The following is a 19,903-nucleotide window of genomic DNA, read 5'->3' as shown; positions in this document are numbered from 1 at the left end:
AGTGTTCTAATTTCATTCTTTTACATGTAGCTGTCCAGTTTTCCCAGCACCACTTATTGAAGAGACTGTCTTTTCTCCATTGTACATCCTTGCATCCTTTGTCATAGATTAGTTGACCATAGGTGTGTCGGTTTATCTCTGGGCTTTTATCCTGTTCCATGCTGCCCAGTCTTAAGGAGTCCTCCCACACTTTTATGAGTTTTACTTCTCAGAGCCCTATGAGGTTCTCACAGTGAATATTAGAGAAAATTTCCTTGTGCTTCTGGTGGAGGGAAAGGAAAAGTAGCCATTTTTTAATGCACCCAGAGCATTCTACTCTTCTTAAATAAGGCCTTCCCTCAAGAGAAACTCTTTTACCAGAGCCTAACCTATGAGCCTAACTGACCTGAAGGAAGGACAATATCCAATCCCAACCCCTCTCTAGTCATCCTGTCCCAACTAAGTGAGAGTGAGGTGAGGGACTGAGAAGCACTTGTAAAGGTCATAGCCCTAACCATACTCAGCTGTTAGGCTCCTATAATTACCAGTTGACTAATCTGTTATTTTTCATAATGCCCTTGGGCAGGAATTGCTCTGAAGCCTAATTCAATCAAATTTGGGCTCACTTGCAGGAATAGTTCCAAAGGTCAGTGTTTAATATTTGTTCCAAACAGGGAAAGAGAACGCCCCACAGCCATCTTCTTACCTGGCTTTTTAAAACAATCTAGCCAGCTTTCAGTTAACTGTTATCTTCACCAAACCCAAGAATCACTTCCCAATTGCCTCCACCACAACCACTACTGTTTTTAGAGCACCTTTGGCTTGAACAGTCTCCATGCTCTGTTGCAAATAAAGTAAGTCCCATTGGGGAAATTTTAGAAACTATATTACTTATGGCTTTCTTCTCTCCCCAGGCAAAATCTCTGAGCCAGGGCTCTGGATCTGGGAGTGGGGACAATGGCACTCTTATCTTTGAATGACACTTCTGCTTTAGGAGCTGGTGTCTCAATGTGGGTAGAAAGGAAACAGTAGCCTGATGTCCTCTCACCTTGCTTCTCATAGTGTGGAACCATGCCTTTTAAGCCAAACCAAGAATGATCAGGGCTTCAGTATTCTCAGTGGTGCCACACCCATAGGACAGCCTCCATTCTATCAGTGGGGGCTGGTTGGAAGGAAAGAGCCCCCACCTCTCAACTGCACTCACCTGGAGCTTAACCTCACAATCTCAGTAGTTGGGGCAGGATAAGAAATGCTGATATCCTTCTCTTCCCAGGAAAAATCCCCATGGCTGCAAGCTGCAGGAAGAGGATGTCCTGTGTTCTTGACTGACAGTTAGGAGTGCAGTTTATGCCTCCTTGACCTGGGAGTGAGAGGGAGGGAGAGGTCTAGGTTCAAATACCACAGACTCATATTTCTTATGAAGTTTTTTATAGATTTTCTTGAATAGATGTTTTTCCACTTAATATATGCCCCTAAAACCATTTCTAGAGCCTTTAAATTATTTTGTTTGGTTTTTAATGAGTTTCACAGGAAAGCAGTTCCACAGAGCTCCTCACACTGTCACAGCAGAAATTGGTCTCCTAGACATTGCTTCTTCCTGGAAGACTTTACTGGCAACTGGTTTAAGTCCTCTTACTCAGTGCCCCAATCTCCCCTTCAGTACTTACCACACTCTCCTGGTTTCCTCCCACTAAACCAGGAGCTCCGTAGGAATATGATCTGTCTTACTGTCTTTTATATCTCCAGGGCCTTGCCTGGGACATAGTAGATGCTCAATAAATTGATTGAATGAAAAGTATATTTCTTATATTTTTATTAAGTGGAAAGAACTATGTCAGGGGAATCAGAACTCCTAAATATGGTACTGAGATTGAGATGTGTAATGGGCAGGCAGTGCATAGCACAGAAAAGGTCTCAAACAATAGATGGATAAAAGAAAGAATGAGTTATAGATTTGGGACTTATTAATGAAACTGAGTAAGAACATGGACTTAGGAACTAGACTGTATGGGTCTGAATTCCTGCCCTACCACCTCCTATCTGTTGCATAGCTTTGCTGTCCTGCAATTCTCTTATTTGTAAAATAAGATAGGGGATAACATTAGCACCTACCTCATAGGATTTGGGGGAGGATAAAGTGCAATAATGAATATACATATACAACAATGCTCTACATAATCAGCATTTATATAAGTGCTGTTTTATTTCATTTTCATCACTATGTATGTTTAAGGAAACTAGGATAATTCTGCACATACTATTCAGGTTATTCACATAACCTGAATTTAAAAGAAAAATAATTAAAGATTTTTCCCTATTTACAAAAAGGATACATTATCCTTTGAGATAATTTAGAAGATAGAGGTAATCACCACCTGATGTCCAGCATTAGAAATGCATTTTTAATCTCAGAGATGAGGACAACTAAATGGGAGTGGTTGCGGGAGGAGTGGAAGTGGGGAGTCACCAAGTCACCAGGCATAGGTCTCTAAGTGTAAAATATGGCACAAGATACTGTCATGCTACAAATGCCTAAGTCTTAGATTTGTGGTGGGAAATATAGCCCTTGACTCAGGAGCTGGGGCAGGGGTGTGAAAAGAGAGGAGGAAGGGAGGAAGGGGAGAAGTGTGTGTGTGTGTGTGTGTGTGTGTGTGTGTGTGTGTGAGAGAGAGAGAGAGAGGGTGTTAGTTTACTCTTTAGTTAGAGATAGATAAACTCATCTGTACTAAAAACACATAAAATTATCAGTTTCACTAGTTCTTAAGTATAATTTTTTGCTTATTCTTATATCTACCTAATTTATTGTAGAATATTTAGAAAATGTGGAAAATCATAAATTGGATTTATGATTTTAGCCTATCAACCATCACCACAAGAGCCAAAAGCAATTATAAACAAAATGTTAGTGTATTTCCTTTGATTTTATATAAAATATGTATAGACCTACAAGGCAAATAGATAGATAGATAGATAGATGGATAGATAGATAGGTAGTATTATCCAAGAAAGCATAGGTGGTTCTGTTTCTAGTTCTGCCACTGTCTTATTTGGTAACCTAGCCAAGCCTCTTAATTGTTCTATCTTGGTTTCCCAAGTTGTAAAATAGGCTCTTGGACTAAAATAATTCTAAGGTCGTTCCAGTTTCGACAATACATGATCTGTGAAAGCTTGGGACTGCAAGTGAGATCATAAGTCCTACCCTATAAATCCAAAATTAGGCAAAAGCACAGAAAACATGACTATAAAATCCAATTTTCTATAACTCTCCTAATCCTTTCTTTTGGCCTCACAGTTTATTTTGATCTCCTATTTCCAATCCTTTCTGATAACTATGCACATCAGTACCCAATCAGTACACAGGTGGATAATTGTGGACAAATATATAAATATGCTAAATATTTTTCTAGTAAAAATTAATTTCTTAGAAATCCTTAAGGTAGGAAAAGTATGAGTGGAACTAAGCTGTGGGAATTCCATTTTAGGTCTTATTAAAAAATTATTTTGTACTTAACGATTGTAATCAAGCAAGTGTCAATAACATATTGACTGCCTTGTCTTGCTGGAGGGTAAGAAAAGGATTGTAAGAAGCACACACCAGTAATGTGTGTGATGGTTTTACAACATGGCTATAAATTATTTGGCACTCCTCCCATCAAGAGTTGAAGTCTATAGTCCCTCCCCTTCAATCTTGGAAGAGGACTTACGACTCTTTCAACCAATGGAGTACGGTAGTACTGATCTATGTGACTTCCAAGGCTAGGTCATAAAAGAGCATACAGCTTCCACCTTGTTTGCAGGGAACATTTGCTTTTAACGTCCTGAGATAGCCATGCTGGACTGGCTACTTGTGGGAGCTCTGGTTGATACTCCTACATAAGCCTGTCCTGCAGCCATTTCAGTCTCAGTTGTTTCAGGACCCAGCTGTTTGAGTCATCTACAGCCTTTCAAGTTACCCTCAGCCAAGCCATCCTAGCTGAGGCCTCAGACATCCTAGAGCAGAGTAGCCTCCACTGTGTACTTTCTGAACCTCTGATTCACAATGTCTGTGCACATAAATATCAGTTATAGTTTACACCAGTGAATTTTGGGATGGTTTGCTACTTACCAATAGATAACTGGAAGAGTCCTGTGTCATGCTGCAGGCAATAGCTATAGGTACACAATAGTATGAAGCCAATGTTTTATCAAGTCTGCCAAATAGTTAAGTGTGAGAAAAGGTGAGAAAATGAATGCAGAATTTTAAATTAGCAGCTCATTTGTGGGGAGGGGGCAATGTCACATAAACTTTTATATTTCTGATATCTCTTGAGGGAAAAAAAGGAATATTTGGCAACATAGGGCCTGAATTGTCTCATGACAATAATTGGCAGAGGCTATCTCATTTTGATAGAGCACATGCTCCCTAGTTAACCAGATTCCTGCTCAGCTGGCTTCACTCAATATATGTCACCTGTGGCCATATGAATTGCAACCCCTGAACTAATAGGGCCTATTGGGTACTAGGACCTTGCTAGGTGTTAAAACTGTATCAGTAATGGAACTTACATGGGACTAGCAACAGTAAGGCAAGGTAAACATTTATGCTAAGTTTCCTGATACTCTTCTAAGTTCATCCCAAAATCCAGGGGAAAGTAAGAATGAGGCTAGCCTAGGCCTGTAGCTAGAAGGGTCAAAGGAGTTCTCTTGGCCCATACATAGTGTAGCTCAATTAATCAGTTAGAGACTATACAGGACAGAACTTCTTTTTCACCAGAGTCCTAAACTACGGGAAAGAGTGGCCATGGGTCTCTGGTGTCTCAAGACAGCATCTGCAGTCTCTAAAATAAAATAACAACCTTCAGCTGTCTAATAGATAGTTAGGTCCTGAATATTTGTTGATTTCATACTCAGACGTCTTAGCCTTATAGCTTTGTTATTATTTAAGACTAGATCTCTTGAATGAAATACATTATCTTTCAAATGTTTCAAACTCTTACAGTAACACCCTTAAAACTTTATCAGGTCTGTTCTCAATTCTTCAAAGGTCTTGGCATCAAAGTTATAATGGCCATAGCTTATAGGGAAGCTAGGGTAGGCATAATTTCCTAGATTTTTAATACTTAGTTTCAGTTTGTTAATAGGTGCTTAAATGTAGTAAAAAAAAAAAAAAAAAAGAGAAGTACAATAAGACTGCAGCAATGAAGCATCAGGACGACACATAGAGAACCATTCTAGGCAGGAACAGAGATATCCACACCCACAGAGCCCACCATGCGCCAGACTATCTTCTCCCAAGCCTAGCACCCAGGAGAGTATAATGAGAGGAAAATAGGACAATAACTACAGTCCAGCTGGGTGCATTTCCAGCCAAATACATGTGAGCTACAATATATGTCATGGCAACATGCAAAAAGATCTCAGCAAAAATGAGCTTCCTCTGTTGGAATATTAACCTGATATCAATTTGACTGAGGGATAACTAGTTGAGGTAAAATTACAAAACAGTCTTATTTTTCCAATAGCTGCCTCAGTAGTGCTCTATCATCCCCACCCACCACTTTCTACTGGATAATGGGCTTCTTTAACTGTATCTCAGTCCTTCCCCAACTTTTCAGTCACTTTTGCTTATTAAAATAGGTTCAGTTAAACTGTTAAAGATTTGGCTCTATGTCTTTTTTTAAATTTATTTTTTATTGTAGTTGAATTACAATGTTATGTTAATTACTGCTGTACAGCAAAGTGACTCAGTTATACATATATATATATATATATATATACATTCTTTTCCATTATGATTTATCACAGGATATTGAATATAGTTCCTTGTGCTCTACAGCAGGACCTTGTTTTTTGGGTTTTTTTTACTTTTTAGTTTCTAATTTCTTTTTTTTTAACATCTTTATTGGGGTATAATTGCTTTACAATGGTGTGTTAGTTTCTGCTTTATAACAAAGTGAATCAGTTATACATATACATATGTTCCCATATCTCTTTCCTCTTGCGTCTCCCTCCCTCCCACCCTCCCTATCCCACCCCTCTATGTGGTCACAAACCACCTAGCTGATCTTCCTGTGCTATGCGGCTACTTCCCACTAGCTATCTACAGTACGTTTGGTAGTGTATATATGTCCATGCCACTCTCTCGCTTTGTCACAGCTCACCCTTCCCCCCCGCCATATCCTCAAGTCCATTCTCTAGTAGGTCTGTGTCTTTATTCCTGTCTTACCCCTAGGTTCCTCATGACATTTTTTTTTCTTAGATTCCATATATATGTGTTAGCATACTGTATTTGTTTTTCTCTTTCTGACTTACTTCACTCTGTATAACAGACTCTAGGTCCATCCACCTCAAGGACCTTGTTGTTTAACCTTTCTATATATAGAAGTTTTCTTCTTGGTTCTATGTATTTTAAAACACCAATATCACTTTTGGTTCAGAGTCCTCCTCATCCCTCTATGAGATTTATCTTTCTATCTAGAGTCTATCTATCTATCTATCTATCTATCATCTATCTGAGTCTATCTACCTAGAGTCTATCTATCATTTAGATAGACTCTAGATAGATAGATAGGTTTATTGATTATAAGGTTTATAGACTGATTGATTACAAGTTCACATGATTATGTAGACTGGGAAGTCCCATTGTATGCTGTCTACAAGCTGGAGAGCCAGCAAAGCCAATGGTGTACTTCAAAGACCTGAGAGCTGGAGAGCTGACATGCAGGTGCCAGTCTGAATCAGAAGTCCTGAGAACCAGGAACACCAAGGGCAGGAGATCAAAGTCCCAGCTCAAGCAATCAGGCAGAGAATGAATTCAACCTTCTTCTGCCTTTCTGTTCTATTCAGGCCCTCAACGGTATTAGATGATGCCCACTTACATTGGGGAGGGCCATCTGGTTTACTTGGTTCACCAATTTAAATGCTAAATTCTTCCAGAAACACCTTCACAGACACACCCAGAAATATTATTTAACCACATATTTGGGCATCCAATGGCTTAGTGGACACATAAAATTAACAGTCACACCCTCCTTCCCTGTGTTTACTCAGATGACTTGAGAGTTTGAAGACGGATAAAAAGACAACTCTTTATGTGAATACCTAGGGTAAGATTGCTATCCCCACGTGATTAATCGTCACTGAAGTTCAAGTCTGATTTCTAGAGAACCTGCTGATAAGGACTCACATCCAAGCAGTTCCCTTCCAAGTGTCTCCTTGGAAGACTGGGCCATATCTTGCATGTGACTCTTAATAACCTTCACATGGCATTCCTATGATTCATAGGTCTCTTTGCCCTACTCTGTATCAGTTACTGGTAAATCTGTATCTCAATAACTCCCCGCTCCCCAACTCTGGAACCTGTAGGCATGGTAGGATTTATTTTTCATGCTTCTCCAGAATTGGGAACTTTGGTAGGAGGTCAATCTTAGCCCTTTCTCTACCTGGCCACACCACCACATCATCTCTCCAAAATGTTCTTTCCAGTCTCCTATAGCATCTGGTTAGCTCAAAATCCCAATGGTAATGCAGATATCCAGCAAAGGAATAAGTGAACCTTAACGTTTTGTAGATATCCCTAAACTTTATGTACAGTTCTTTTGGGATCCCACTCCCTTGGCTTTGGGGAAGGAAACCAATCAAGTGCCACCATCCACTATAATTACAGGAGATAAGGAGAGGAAATAGGTTCTTTTCACGAATACTGCATTTCCCCAAATGTGAACCCAGTCTCCTCCTTCCCAGTATTACACTACTCTTCTGTTATTTTAGGGTAAAAGCCATCAAACCAGTTCACCCTCTCTCTGTCCTTTAGGGCACATGAGTCCCAAACTAAGACTCTTGTGTCCTTGTAACTCAGCTTTAGAAATTTAAAAAATTTTGTTCTCAATAGGTTGTTATCTTCAACTCCTCAGAAAACACCAAGGACAAGAAAAGATCTCAATCAATACCTCACAGCATTTTAGTGAAGATAACATCATTTTCAGGACAATTTTCACCTATCTTTGAAACAGCACTTCATTACAACTAATCTCCTATGTAGCATAACATCTAATCTGGAAAAATATACAGATGCATGTTTTCCATCCAAGAAAATTTGGTGGTTTCAAGCAAAAGACTTATCCAAGATGGGTCAAAAAGATAATAGCAAAACATTTAGCCACTGAGAGAACTAAAAATCCACTTCTTAAACTTTGTATTCAATGGTTATGTCATAGTGGTTTGTCTACTTTCAGGGGATTCTTTCTAGGTAATTCCTAATTTTCATGAAAGCTTTTCCATATTGCTCTAAATACAGTCCTCTGAATGAAAAGCAACCTATTAGCCTTAGTAGTGGATGTATTAGTCAACAAATATTTACCAATCACCTACTTGGTGCAAGGAATTCTATAAGTCACTGGCTTTGCAAAGTAGAAGACAGCAGATGTGTTTTGGGCTCTCACAGATTTTAAAGACAAGTGGATCTAGCTAAGGACAGAACTATGCTTTGCCTACTCTTCAAATCTTGTTAGAAACCATCTAATAATAGTAAAAAACAGTAATGAATCAACTTTCATTGATGGTTCTTTAGGGTCTGTGGTACATACTTGAAATATGTGATTTATTTCTTCTAACAATCCCTGTTTCACAGAGGAAGCACAGAGACCTTGATAAGTAATTGACCCAAAGTCATACATCAAGTAAGTAGCAGAAACAGGATTTAAAGCCAGACATGTCTGATACTACAGCTCATGCCTCTAATCAGCATCCTTCCAGTGGATATCATTAATAGAGCTACCTATACGAAGAGTTGCTAACAGTGAGACAGAATCCAGGAATCACTAGCATTCCTTTAAAAGACAATTATTTTGTAATTTGAGCTTTTGGAGCTATATGTCAATATTTCTATATATCGCATATATATAATTTTATATATTTCAAACTACATATGCAGTAGGCATATACTCTTTCTTTATTCAATGTCCCAGCTAGTTTAGCAGGGTAGGAGATTACATAGTAGTTTGGAGCCAAAACTAGAGGCAGTAAGAATTTGCCTGGCCTGTCTTGACTCAGTACATATAACTCTTTCGGTTCCTTTAACACAACCAACACTTTTTAATATTTTTTTATAATAATGCCACTTTCCTAAAGACATCTCTATTTTCTAACCGTGATTTTAAAAAGTTTTCAGTTATTTCAAGTTGAAAAAAGGAACAGTTACACTCGAGTTTCAAGTTTAATTGCTTCTCATACTCCATGCTTCATTTCTAATATTTTTTGGAAACATTCACATTAAAAAGCAAATGTCTTTGGAACTTTTACCTATTTTATACTTAACTTCTGAGATCATTCTAAGGAGATATGTGTAGGAGTGGTTTGGAAGGTTTGGAAAGGAAAGCAGAAAATAAAAAGGCTCCTTTTCTCCAAAGACTGTGGTATCAAAAATATCACATTACATTTACATAAAATGGCCAAGGTCTGACAACTGGACTTCTATCTGAAGATTTACTTTACAGATCATTTTGAAAATACCAACTGTATTCAGGAAGATGCTTGTATTTTTTCAAAATAAAATAAAATGTTTCAAAAGTGTTGTTGAGGCTTCCCTGGTGGCGCAGTGGTTGAGAGTCCGCCTGCCGATGCAGGGGACACAGGTTCATGCCCCAGTCCGGGAAGATCCCACATGCCGCGGAGCGGCTGGGCCCGTGAGTCATGGCCGCTGAGCCTGCGCGTCCGGAGCCTGTGCTCCGCAACGGGAGAGGCCACGACAGTGAGAGGCCCGCGTACCGCAAAAAAAAAAAAAAAAAAAAAATATTGTTGTTGATGTGTGGAGCCCAGAGAAAATATTTTCTGGGTGGTATAGGTGAATGTAATCAAACAATGAGGCTTTTTCATCCTGCAAGATTCTTTCAAAATTCTTTCAAGATTTCTTTCAAAAATGAAACCTCATAATTTTTAATTTTTTGATGGCGCGCTGATTTTCTTAAAAAGGAAATAAAGAGAAATTATTAGTAAGGATATATATTATACAGCCCACTTCTCCTTGCCTCTCTGACAAGCCCCTTGCTCCCTCCTCACCCCAGCCCTCAATCTAAATTTCCTAGAAGGGTATGAATTCAGGGGACATGGTGGGCAATGGTGGCTGTGTACATCCAGCCTGTGTGTGGCAAGGGAGTGGGGGCGGGGACCCCGCGGTTAGCGAGAAGACAGAGCAGAAAAAGCCAGCGCCAAAGCCTGGGGTGGGAGTGGGAGAGGTGGAGGGTGTTGCAGGCCCTCCCTGGTAACCAGAGAAGGGCAAACTCCAACCGCAGGGAGATGATGCCACTTGTGGGCTCTCATATTGGAGAGGAGCAAGATGAGTGACAGAGCGGTGCGCGCTGTGGCCCTGCGCACGAACAGGCGGAGGGGGCTGTCTGTGTGTGTGCACTAGGCTGGAGGGGGGCGCTCCTGCTGCACCGGCCACAGGACTTGGGGGAGAGCTCGGCGGTGACGCGCAGCCCTCACGTGACCGCGAGCTGCAGAGCGACGCAGCCTTTGGTGCAGTCGTCACTCGTGTCTGGGTACCAGCTCCCCGCTGCCCTGCGCACGGCGGGCTGGCATCGGGCCCGGGGGAAGCTGAGCAGGTAAGGGCCCCCGGGGCCCGCGCGCTGACGCCAGGGCTGCAGCGGCCCGCCAACCCCAGAGGCCGGCGCAGGAGTTCAGCGCGCCGGGTCCCGGCGAGCTATCTCCGCGCCTCGGCTTTCTTGGGAACAGAAATGGGGGCCCCCTTGGGTGGGGGTGCAGGGACGGCCGGGTTCCAGGGAGGGCAGCAGAGCAACTAAGAGCGATGGGAAATCATTCCTGAGTTCCTGCAGGGCAATGGTGAACCCGGGAGCGGGGCGGGGATGGGAGCGGCTGAGGGTGGGGGCGGAGGACGCGGGGAGGGAGGGGTTGGCGGGGGCGTGGGGCCGGGGGCGTGGGGCCGGGAAGGGGCCGAGCGCCCGGCAGCAGCAGCCCCCTGCTCCCACCTCGCCCCTTTGCAGGTCTGCGGGACTAGGCGTCGCGGCGGCGCACTCGTGGCGAGAATCAGGAGGAGCAGGAGACAGCGAGGATAGGCCCAGGTCGGTGCGGGGGGTGCTGGTGCAAAGCCAGTCTGAGACACCTTCCTAACTCCCCCAGGCCCTATCCCCCGTCCTCCATTTTGGTGCCTGCTGCGCTCTGGGAAAGAATACTGGGAAAAGAAAAATGGTGGGCTTTGGGTTTGGGGGAGGGAGAGAAAAGAAGAGAGCTGGGGAAGGGGCTCAAATTGGAGGCTCCCTAGAAGGCTCACGAGGCTCCTGAGGTGGGAAAAAATAAAATTTAAAAGTCTTTGATATCAGGGCTTTGAATTCTGCTGGTTAGTGCACCAAGCATTCAGTCTCTTTCCTTGCCTTTGTCTTACTTGTTGTTCAAAGAAAACTAACCAGGGAAAAAAAATCTCATCATGGCAAATATCCACCAGGAAAACGAAGAAATGGAGCAGCCTGTGCAGAATGGAGAGGAAGACCGCCCTTTGGGAGGGGGCGAAGGCCACCAGCCAGCAGGAAATAATAGACGGGGACAGGCTCGCCGACTTGCCCCTAATTTCCGATGGGCCATACCCAATAGGCAGGTCAACGATGGGATGGGTGGAGATGGAGATGATATGGAAATGTTCATGGAGGAGATGAGAGAAATCAGGAGAAAACTTAGGGAGCTGCAATTGAGGAATTGTCTGCGTATCCTTATGGGGGAGCTCTCTAATCACCATGACCATCATGATGAATTTTGCCTTATGCCTTGACTCCTGCCATTTTCCATGAGATTAATACTGTGATTCCCACTGTTGTTCTCCTTTTCCTTGCGTTTTCCTGATATGCCTTTACTGATCCGTTTGCTGTGAACCTTATGTAATTTCCATGTGTCAGGTGGGTTCTTGTGTTACCAGCTTCTAATTGGAGATTGCCTTGTCACGCAATCTAAGTTTCTGTCAACAGTAGAGTTTCACCCATTTGCATGGAAAAATGTAAAGTTAATAAAGCAATTAAAATCAATCTATACATTTATTATTGCCTCATTGAAAAAAATATATATTATATGAACCCTCCAAAAATCTGAAATCAGATATCGCAGGATGTTAATTGGAGCACATTTCTCTATGGTTGGATAATATGTGACTTTTTTCCCTTTAATTATCTGGAGTTTTAGAAGCAATGAAAACGGTTTTTCAATGGGTCTATGAATAAATAATTCACAAATAATTGGAGGCTAATAATTACTGGTTCAGCAAACTTAAAGAAAAGTGAACTTTAAGCATCTTCCAGTCTTAACTGGAAGTAAACCCTCCCTTTATTACAGATACATTCCAGTAAAGAGTCAGTCTTCTCTTATGTGAAATGGGGAATAATGCTTGCCTTACAGGGCTGCTGAATGGAATATATGAGGTGTGGAACTGTGTTGGGCTGCCTCCTAGGCAACTCCCCAGCATTTAGCAGGACCCTGGCCCTCATCAGATACTTGGGAAGTACTAAAGGGAGTTTTCACCCAGGCTCAAGTCCAGAGGGCAAAATAGGTGGGTTCCACCTTGTCATTCTGATCATATTTGCAGTACCCCTACTCACCTGATTATTGCCATATCAGTTGGGTATACTTTCCCTTTTGCTGGCTCCTGTTTCTGTTCCTGTTGCTGATGTGCTAGAGTCCACAAGGTAACAAAACCCCACTGATCTCTCTGCAGTCCCTGGTGAGATAAATCCCCCCTTTGACCTCTATAAAAGTGTGGAGAAGGCTTTTATCCTCACTTTGGAGTTATATTCCCGAGAGTACCATTCCCATGGTTCTTGTTCTTATGTTGGTTCTGAACAAAACAGCCCTTTTGGTTTTATTTTTATGCTCCTCCTTTTGAAAACTCAGACATGAATGCACTGGGGCCCAGCTCAGGAGACACATCTAGATGCCCAGAATTGTACTACCTCAAACCTCCAAAACACAAACAGGCTGAAAGCTTTGTTTTGCCTGTGTTTCTACCCTATGTGGGGGATTTTTCTCAGAAAAGAGTCTGGGTAGGCCTGCCCAACCAGTTTAACAGACCCACAAGCCATGTAAATTATGTTAGAGGAACACATTTTAAAGCTGAAATGCACTCCTTTCCCATTTCTATCCCTTCCATACATGAAACATGAAACTGCTTTGTAAGTTCTTAAAAACTGTTTTGAATGTCTGGCTTTATCATTTTTATGTGATTGTGTGCCCCTATGAAGACAATGATTTTTTCTTAATCCTGGAGATCAGTTTCTAGTGTGTTGTCTAACATAGTAGATATTTAATTATTAATTATTTTAATTGATTAACTATAATGGAGTTCAGAACCAAGCTCAATACTGTTCCTGACTGTTCTTAATTAAGTGGCCTAAGCAAGTAACTATTTACCTGTAAAGTATTACTTTTAATTTCCAAAGGAACATAGCAAGGAAGGTCTCTAACTCAAGATCTTCAATCTTGTTTTAAAAACCTTGTATGTGCCAGTGTTTAAGCAGACCCCTTACTTCCATCATAATCACCTGAGGGAAATGTTAAAAATGCTGACACGTGGGTGCCTTTCCCACTCCCACCTCCCATTGTCATCCTTGAATCACCTGATCAGTAACTACTGTTTTGAAAATTCCTCAGGTGATTCTAATGCATCTCAGTTTTGCCAGCATAGGCATGGGGAAACACTGACAGTGATTACACCGTTCTACAAACCTTGTGATCTAAATTACCTTACTTGTTTGATTTCACAAGGAATATACCTTTCCAAATTTTAATATTTCTAAAATTGGATTGCATTCAACAATCAATGTATGTCTATATTTAAACCAGTACCTTATTTTTATACATACTTTTTAAATATTCTTTTCCATTATGGTTTATCACAGGATATTGAATGTAGTTCCCTGTGCTATACAGTACGACTTTGTTGCTAAACCAGTACTGTTTTTTAATCTTTCCAAATATCCTGTTAAATTAATGCATTATTATGAATCTATTATTAATAATAAATGTATAATTATATAATTATTAAATAAATTAGGCATTATCTTTTCTATGCAAGCCTGTGCCCTTTTACAACAATTATTTTGTCTTAATCACCCTGGAGCTCAATTTTCAGCAGTGTCTGATGTAGTAGATATTTAATAATACAATAATGCATTTAACTTTTATTATTAAAGTGTTTAGCAATTATAATTTTTTTTTTTTTTTTTGCGGTATGCGGGCCTCTCACTGTTGTGGCCTCTCCCGCTGCGGAGCACAGGCTCCAGACGCGCAGGCTTAGCGGCCATGGCCCACGGGCCCAGCCGCTCCGCGGCATGTGGGATCTTCCCGGACTGGGGCACGAACCCGTGTCTCCTGCATCGGCAGGCAGATTCTCAACCACTGCGCCACCAGGGAAGCCCCAGCAATTATAATTTATCTAAAATAACATATAACAAAAATTAACATTGAGTCTTTGTGAGTTTATTTCTTTACACTCTCATGTTTAAAAATTCCTATGAGGAACATTTCTAAATGAAATACTTTTTATAATTATTTGTGTAATACAAGGTCATTAGACATTTGGATTATGCAAAAAATATAAGGAAAAATATAAACAAAACCATAATCCAATCATCCAAAGAAAGTACTTGTAAAATTTTCTATCATCATCCTATATTTAGTCATGATTAAACAAGGCTCAGAGCCTCTTAAGAGGAATACTGCTTCTTTCAAAGCCCCTGCCAAGGAGACATGTTTAACTTGCTATGTTTATTTTTTATGTCTTCTCTCCTCTCCTTAAAGCTAGTTGGATCACATTTGACCAACTTTCAGTTAGTTCCTGTTTTTCAAAACTGTGAAAATAACAGTCATGTTTCAGCAGGTCCACTCTCAGTTGGCAACTTTGGGAACATTAAGTGAATACATTTACTTAATAGAACGGAGCTATTTATATAATGAAACTTAAAAGTTGTCCTGAGAGTAGGAAAAGGACTGGATTACATGAATGAAATGGACAAAATCCTATGTCTATTCACTGTCTTCTTCCCTGATATCACATATTTCATGTCATAAACGTGGATTTTGTGTAGAAAGATCCCATTTTAAAATTTTCAAGCATATGGCATGTAATGTAGTTGCTATCTTGTGTAACCAGTCGAAGTGCTTTCTGAGTAATATAAACATACATAACCAAATAAATAAGGCATACCTATAACTTTTAAAATCTTAATGTTTATTTGTATATTTAATTTTCCCCCAAACATTGTTTTAAAAGTTACAATTAGCCTGTTTAGAAATTTACTCTTTTCCTTGTAGCAGATGGAAAATATTTTCCATTTAGTAAAAATAAACTTTGGTGAATTTCATATGAAGAGAGAAATCTTCAGATGTATGCCAATTTAAAAAAATCATTTTCCCACAAATGGAAAGAGCTTTATTGTGTTTCTGACTGTAAAATATGCATCCTAAAGTGGTTTTGTTGTTGCTTTGGAACAGAGAGAAAATGTATTAAGAAGAAAAATTTTAAATCTTACTTTCAACACCCTGTTTCCTTTACTAAGATCACACGTGCGTAGATGAATTTTAAAGTTTTTATCTATTTTTCCTAAATCAACAAGTATTACTCTCTAATTATATTAAAGTTTGATTTTTAAAAGAGGAAGCAGGAATTCCCTGACAGTCCAGTGGTTAGGACTTCGCACTTCCACTGCAGAGGGCCCAGGTTCGATCCCTGGTCAGGAACTAAGATCCTGCATGCTGCACGGCCAAAAAAAAAAAAAAAAGGAAGCAAACTAAATGTGTCAATCAACTTAAAGACAGTGAAGAACTTGATGAAAACTTGATTAAAAAGCAACAACAAACGAGAATAACGAATTTCAAATTACTTCTGAATCATTTAGCTAGTAATATAAACGGTGGTTGTTACCATGACAGTGCCTCAGTTATTTTACTCTGTTCATTGGTAAAATGGAGATAATTTCCAGGGCTGCCTAGAGAACTAAAATAGGTAAAGAGAGTGTGAGCTATGTTTACCTACTTCTTATGTTCACCTGCACTTGCGGGACCCAAGTCCCTCAGATTCCCCTCAGTTGTTGGAAGTAGCATCCAAACTGTCACAAGCCCACTCCATTCCTGTGCTGTGGTGAGCCACCTCCACCCTCCATCATTACAGATTTCTCTAAACACCTCAGTGTCCCAGTTTGCCTCCTATAGAGGTGTGCATTTTTATCCTCTACCTGACTTAGAATTGTACTAGCTTACGTGAGTACTATCTTAATGACGCTTGGACCGTGGTATGTATATTTTTAGCGAAAAGATCTTTTTCTCAGCACGTGTATATGATTTTTTGTGTGTGCAGCCAGGTCTCTCTTCTCCATAACATTCAGATATTAGGGGCTGAGTCTTTTATCCACTCTGACAATCTCTGTCATGTCTTAGAGAGCTTAGACCATTTCCATTTAAAATGATTATCAGTATGATTGTCCCACAACTCAGTAATGCTTGTTCATTTTTTAATTGAAGTACAGTTGAATTACAATATTATATTAGTTTCAGATGTACAGAATAGTGACTCAGTATTTTTACAGATTATACTCCATTCAAAGTTATTATAAGATAATGGATATAATACCCTGTGCTATAAAATAGGGGTATGGGATTAAGAGATCTGTTGATTTATTTGTCTTTTTTCTTTCTGTATTTCATTTTGAATTGTTTCAATTGCTGTGTCTTCAGGTTCACTAATCTTCTGCAACATCTAATCTGCCATTAACCCCATCTAACATATTTTTCATTTTAGACATTGTAGTTTTTATCTCTAGATGTTCAATTTGGGTCTTTTTTATATTTGTTGTATTCCATGTCTCCACTAACTACCTTCAGTCTTTCCTCCAGCTTCTTGAACACTATTACTTATTAAAAACAGCAAGAAATACTTTACTCAAGACTACTGCAATAAGGATCAAAACTATTGCAATAAGGGAGAGAAATTGAACTCAACTCCAAATACAACAGGGACAGCTAGGGATTTATGGCCAATGGGAAGGGTGAGGGAGAGGATGGAAAATTATGAAGAGAAACTTGGTTATGTATCAAGCTTGATTAGATATCAAGGTTGGGGGAATTCTTGATAAATTGCCTAACCAGAATTTCTTGCTAAAACTGGGCTTACCAGGCCAAGGCCAGAACCAAGGACAAGACCTCATTGAAAAGAAGGCCAGAGGAGCCTGAGAAAAGTTTTGGTCTAAGAGGGAGTCCTTGTCTATATGTATCAGTGATTTTTTGAAGCATTCCACAAAGACTACCTGCTTCAGAATCTTCTGCCTCTCTTGCTAATAATGTAGACTTTGGCATCTCTCTCCAGATTTCATGAATCAAACACACTTCCAACTGGGCCCCAAAACATACATTATTATCATGTTCCCCTGAGAGGCTCTAATGCACATTAAAACCTGAAAACCACTGGTAGCATAGTGGAAACACAATTACATTGAATACAAACATGCCTAGAAACAGGCTACAAGAAAATACATGAAAAGGCCAGAGATCCTAGCAACGCATATATCATATAACCTAAATTGTCTTACTCTATGCTAACATCAATTTAAAAAAAATCTTCAACATCTCTCACATTGGGATACGTCATAAAATATATGTGTAGATTTTATGTGATGGGTTTTGTTTTTTTTCTCAAAAAAGTGTTTCTGTATCAATGGTGTATGTTACAGGTACTCTAATAAAAAAACTAAGGTATATAATTATATATGGGAATGTGCATATAAAAGTAGAAAAAGGGGCTTCCCTGGTGGCACAGTGGTTGAGACTCCGCCTGCCGATGCAGGGGACGCGGGTTTGTGCTCCCATTCCGGAAGATCCCACATGCCGCGGAGCGGCTAGGCCCATGAGCCATGGCCGCTGAGCCTGCGCGTCCAGAGCCTGTGCTCCACAACGGGGAAAGCCACAACAGTGAGAGGCCCGCATACCGCAAAAAAAAAAAAAAGGTAGAAAAAGACATAAAGGAAATCACAACTAATGACATTTAGGAATGATCTGTGATAAAAGGTAATTTTTCTGCTGTTATTTACTTCAATGTCTGGTTTTTAGATTTTTATTTTTATTGATTTTTACATCTTTATTGGAGTATAATTGCTTTACAATTGTGTGTTAGTTTCTGCTTTATAACAAAGTGAATCAGTTATGCATATACATATGTTCCCATATCTCTTCCCTCTTGCGTCTCCCTCCCTCCCACCCTCCCTATCCCACCCCTCTAGGTGGTCAAAAAGCACCCAGCTGATCTCCCTGTGCTATGCGGCTGCTTCCTACTAGCTACCTATTTTACGTCTGGTAGTGTATATACGTCCATGCCACTCTCTCGCTTTGTCACAGCTTACCCTTCCCCCTCCCCATATCCTCAAGTCCATTCTCCAGTAGGTCTGTGTCTTTATTCCTGTCTCACTCCTAGGTTCTTCATGACATTTTTTTTTTCTTAGATTCCATATATATGTGTTAGCATACGGTATTTGTCTTTTCCTTTCTGACTTACTTCACTCTGTATGACAGACTCTAGGTCCATCCACCTCATTACAAATAGCTCAATTTTGTTTCTTTTTATGGATGAGTAATATTCCATTGTATATATGTGCCACATCTTCTTTATCCATTCATCTGATGATGGACACTTAGATTGTTTCCATCTCCAGGCTATTGTAAATAGAGCTGCAATGAACATTTTGGTACATGACTCTTTTTGAATTATGGTTTTCTCAGGGTATATGCCCAGTAGTGGGATTGCTGGGTCATATGGTAGTTCTATTTGTCGATTTTTAAGGAACCTCCATACTTTTCTCCATAGTGGCTGTACCAATTCACATTCCCACCAGCAGTGCCAGAGTGTTCCCTTTTCTCCACACCCTCTCCAGCATTTATTGTTTCTAGATTTTTTCATGATGGCCATTCTGACTGGTATGAGATGATATCTCACTGTAGTTTTGATTTGCATTTCTCTAATGATTAATGATGTTGAGCATTCTTTCATGTGTTTGTTGGTAGTCTGTATATCTTCTTTGGAGAAATGTCTATTTAGGTCTTCGGCCCATTTTTGGATTGGGTTTTTTGTTTTCTTGTTATTGAGCTGCATGAGCTGCTTATAAATTTTGGAGATTAATCGTTTGTCAGTTGCTTCATTTGCAACTATTTTCTCCCATTCTGAGGGTTGTCTTTTGGTCTTGTTTATGGTTTCCTTTGCTGTGCAAAAGCTTTTACGTTTCATTAGGTCCCATTTGTTTATTTTTGTTTTTATTTCCATTTCTCTAGGAGGTGGGTCAAAAAGGATCTTGCTGTGATTTATGTCATAGAGTGTTCTGCCTATGTTTTCCTCTAGGAGATTGATAGTTTCTGGCTTTACATTTAGGTCTTTAATCCATTTTGAGCTTATTTTTGTGTATGGTGTTAGGGAGTGATCTAATCTCATACTTTTACATGTACCTGTCCAGTTTTCCCAGCACCACTTATTGAAGAGGCTGTCCCTTCTCCGCTGTACATTCCTGCCTCCTTTATCAAAGATAAGGTGACCATATGTGCGTGGGTTTATCTCTGGGCTTTCTATCCTGTTCCATTGATATATCTTTCTGTTTTTGTGCCAGTACCATACTGTCTTGATTACTGTAGCTTTGTAGAATAGTCTGAATTCAGGGAGCCTGATTCCTCCAGGTCCGTTTATTGTTCTCAAGATTGCTTTGGCTATTTGGGGTCTTTTGTGTTTCCACACAAATTGTGAAATTCTTTGTTCTAGTTCTGTGAAAAATGCCAGTGGTAGTTTGATAGGAATTGCATTGAATCTGTAGATTGCTTTGGGTAGTAGAGTCATTTTCACGATGTTGATTCTTCCAATCCAAGAACATGGTATATCTCTCCATCTATTTGTATCATCTTTAATTCCTTTCATCAGTGTCAT

At 40.1% G+C, this 19,903-nt stretch overlaps 2 protein-coding genes across 3 annotated transcripts in view; both read left to right on the top strand.

The window, feature by feature from the left end:
• Window positions 1-19,903, top strand: part of NXF3 (nuclear RNA export factor 3) — a 1,139,741-nt gene that overhangs the window by 335,005 nt on the left and 784,833 nt on the right. The gene's annotated exons all lie outside the window — the stretch shown is intronic.
• On the top strand, window positions 10,407-11,983 carry BEX3 (brain expressed X-linked 3). 2 transcript variants are annotated; one of them, XM_029240121.1, is made up of 3 exons: window positions 10,407-10,559; window positions 10,959-11,036; window positions 11,417-11,983. In XM_029240121.1, the coding sequence occupies exon 3, from the start codon at window positions 11,429-11,431 to the stop codon at window positions 11,735-11,737; it is 309 nt and encodes a 102-aa protein (XP_029095954.1). In that variant the 5' UTR covers window positions 10,407-10,559; window positions 10,959-11,036; window positions 11,417-11,428; the 3' UTR covers window positions 11,738-11,983. The 2 variants fall into 2 exon arrangements, with proteins under 2 accessions (XP_029095954.1, XP_029095953.1); XM_029240120.1 differs by having other exon boundaries at window positions 10,449-10,559; window positions 11,370-11,983.

The sequence above is a fragment of the Monodon monoceros genome, unplaced genomic scaffold (assembly GCF_005190385.1).
Source record: "Monodon monoceros isolate NGI ecotype Baffin Bay Population unplaced genomic scaffold, NGI_Narwhal_1 Super_Scaffold_22, whole genome shotgun sequence".
Taxonomy (NCBI): Eukaryota; Metazoa; Chordata; class Mammalia; order Artiodactyla; family Monodontidae; genus Monodon; species Monodon monoceros.
Note: the sequence above shows the minus strand (reverse complement) of the source record. Positions and strands in the feature narration are given on the sequence as shown.